Source organism: Panthera uncia, chromosome A2 (assembly GCF_023721935.1).
Source record: "Panthera uncia isolate 11264 chromosome A2, Puncia_PCG_1.0, whole genome shotgun sequence".
Classification (NCBI taxonomy): Eukaryota; Metazoa; Chordata; class Mammalia; order Carnivora; family Felidae; genus Panthera; species Panthera uncia.
This window is the reverse complement of record NC_064816.1, coordinates 1,031,630-1,034,074: the sequence shown is the minus strand read 5'-3', so window position 1 is coordinate 1,034,074 and position 2,445 is coordinate 1,031,630. Positions and strand designations below refer to the sequence as shown.

The 2,445-nt window shown below is 58.1% G+C and overlaps 1 protein-coding gene across 1 annotated transcript in view; it reads left to right on the top strand.

The window, feature by feature from the left end:
- BTBD2 (BTB domain containing 2) overlaps positions 1–1,150 on the top strand; it is a 17,320-nt gene extending 16,170 nt beyond the window's left edge. Inside the window, exon 7 of the mRNA XM_049643182.1 lies at positions 126–1,150. Within this exon, the coding sequence (XP_049499139.1) occupies positions 126–341 (216 nt within the window). The 3' untranslated portion in view covers positions 342–1,150. The remainder of the gene's footprint in view (positions 1–125) is intronic.
- The last annotated feature ends 1,295 nt before the right edge of the window (positions 1,151–2,445 follow it).

Sequence of the window (2,445 nt, the reverse complement as noted above, 5' to 3'; positions counted from 1 at the left end):
CCCCCCCCACAGCACAGACACCCTGGGGAGGGGCTCTGCCGCCCCCCGACCCCCCCCACAGCACAGACACCCTGGGGAGGGGCTCTGCTGCCCCCCACCCCTCTTCACCCTGGGCCCCCCCCCAGCCCCCACCCTCCTGGGGCCCTGGGTGCCTGACCGCAGAGACTGTTCCCACCCAGGGCCCAGACTCCCACTATGGCACCAAGGGCCTGCGCAAGGTGACCCACGAGTCACCCACGACGGGGGCCAAGACGTGCTTCACCTTCTGCTACGCGGCGGGGAACAACAACGGCACGTCCGTGGAGGACGGCCAGATCCCCGAGGTCATCTTCTACACCTAGGCCGCCCGGTCCCCGAAGCCACCTGATGCAAGTAGGCCGCCCCCACCCCGTACCGCGCCCCCTGCCACGTTTCTGGGCGTCAGGAGAGGGTCTTCACTCCCTGCTCGGGGGAGCCGGGCAGGGGCTGTGATGCGGTCCTTCAGGACGTGGGGGGGTGGGCAGGGCTGGCCCGGACCCGCCCTGAGCCAAGTGTCCCCCCGGGGCCTTGGACGTGGGGGGGTCCCACACGCCGTCCCTGCAGCTCAGGGCCACCTGACCAACCGCCTGACCACAGGATTCAAATAGGATTGCGTCTCATGTTTGTTCTAACCGCACATAGCAATGCATCTTGGGTCCCCATTTCTCTGGTAGGAGGCAGCGTGTGGCGTCCTGGTCTATTCACTGGGGATGCTTGGGCCGCCCTGACCCTGGCCCCCAGCACGCTGGCCCAGCCCCCCTCGAGGTCCCACAGGCTGGCTTTCTGCCAGGCCCTGGCCCGCCCAGAGAAGGGCCCCTGCAGCTGCGGGCACGAACTCCCCACCTGATCTGCCCAGAGGGGCAAATGGTGCGGGGCCTGCCTTGGTGGCCGCGACCCCGGCTGGCCCCGCCCCCTGTACATACCGAAGCCCCGCCCCACCCGGCCTCTGAGTGAGCTCTAGGTCCAGAGGTGCTGGAGGGCGGAGCCCCTCCCCTAAGTCCCCAGTCCTTCCCCCACCGCGTTTTCACCCCAGTGATCCCTTCCGGAAACTGTCCTCCCCAAGCCATGAAAGGTGTGCTCTCCTCACACCAGACCCCCAAATGATTTTTTTAAATAAAGGAAAGAAACGAAACCATCCTGACCTGCGTGCTTCTTCCGGTCAGGGGTGGCGGAAGGGGACCCTGGCAGCTTTGAGATCTGGCTCTTCTCTCTGCAGTTGTCTCCCCGCCCCCTCCACCTGTAAGATTGGGGGGGGGGGTGGGCACTGTGACTCTGTCTGCATCCGGAGTCGCTGCTAACACAGATGTCCCACCCCTAGGGCGTCCAGACCGGGTGGGGATCCTCCCCATGCCCTCTGTCCTCACAAAACTTCTGTGATGCCCATCATGTCCCTGCAGAAGCCCCCACCCAGACCTGCGACAAGCTGTGCCTACACCTTGTTGGCTCTGCCCTCTGGACCGGGGCTGTGCCTGTGCAGCGTGGGTAACCTGACCCGGGTCCGCCACCTGGCTCTGCCCCACGTGTTAGGGCGTTCCTGAGAAAAAGCAGAGAGGGAACAGCACGGTAGCCAGGAATTTTCCAAAATGAATAAAGACATCAATTCACACACTGAAAAATCTCAGTGACCCAAAGTGAGGTTAAAAAAAAAAATTCACGTATACACAAACTGCTAAAAACCAAAGGGAAAAAAATGTCACAAACAGCCAGCAGAAAGAACTACCAAACTAGAATTCTGAGCCCTTCAAAAATGTAAGTAAAGACAGACGGAAACTCAACCGCATCAGTTACGTTAAACATATGCAGATCTAAATCCTCCTGTTGAAAGGTTAGGACCATCAGACTGGATGCAAGACCAAAACCAGACAACTTCCTGATTGCAAGAGTCTCACTTTACAAAGAAACAGAAACTGAGGCTGAACGGTGGGAAAAATCGCCCTGTGCAAACACTGACCACACCTGTATCAGTACCAGACAGACCTTAAGGCAGTGAGCGTTCGTAACAGTTAAAGGACATTTCACGAGGATGAATGGGTCAATCCCACAGGAAGAAAGGACTGCCCTAAGTCTATGCACCAGAGCACCATTAGATATCTTTAAGAGTCAGCAGTACAAAAATGAGAAATCTATGACCCTAGTTGGAAATTAACACTGTCACACCTCTCTCTAAATGACAGAACGAACAAAAATCAAGAAGGATCTTTAATAGTTGAACAGACTTTACCTAATCAGCATCCATAGAACACTACACCCAGCTCTGATGACAGTGGAATCAAACATGGGCTAAAAAAGCCATATGTATGGGGCGCCTGGGTGGCTCGGTCAGTTGAGCATCCGACTTCGGCTCAGGTCACGATCTCACGGTCTGTGGGTTCGAGCCCCGCGTCGGGCTCTGGGCTGACAGCTCAGAGCCTGGAGCCTGCTTCCGAT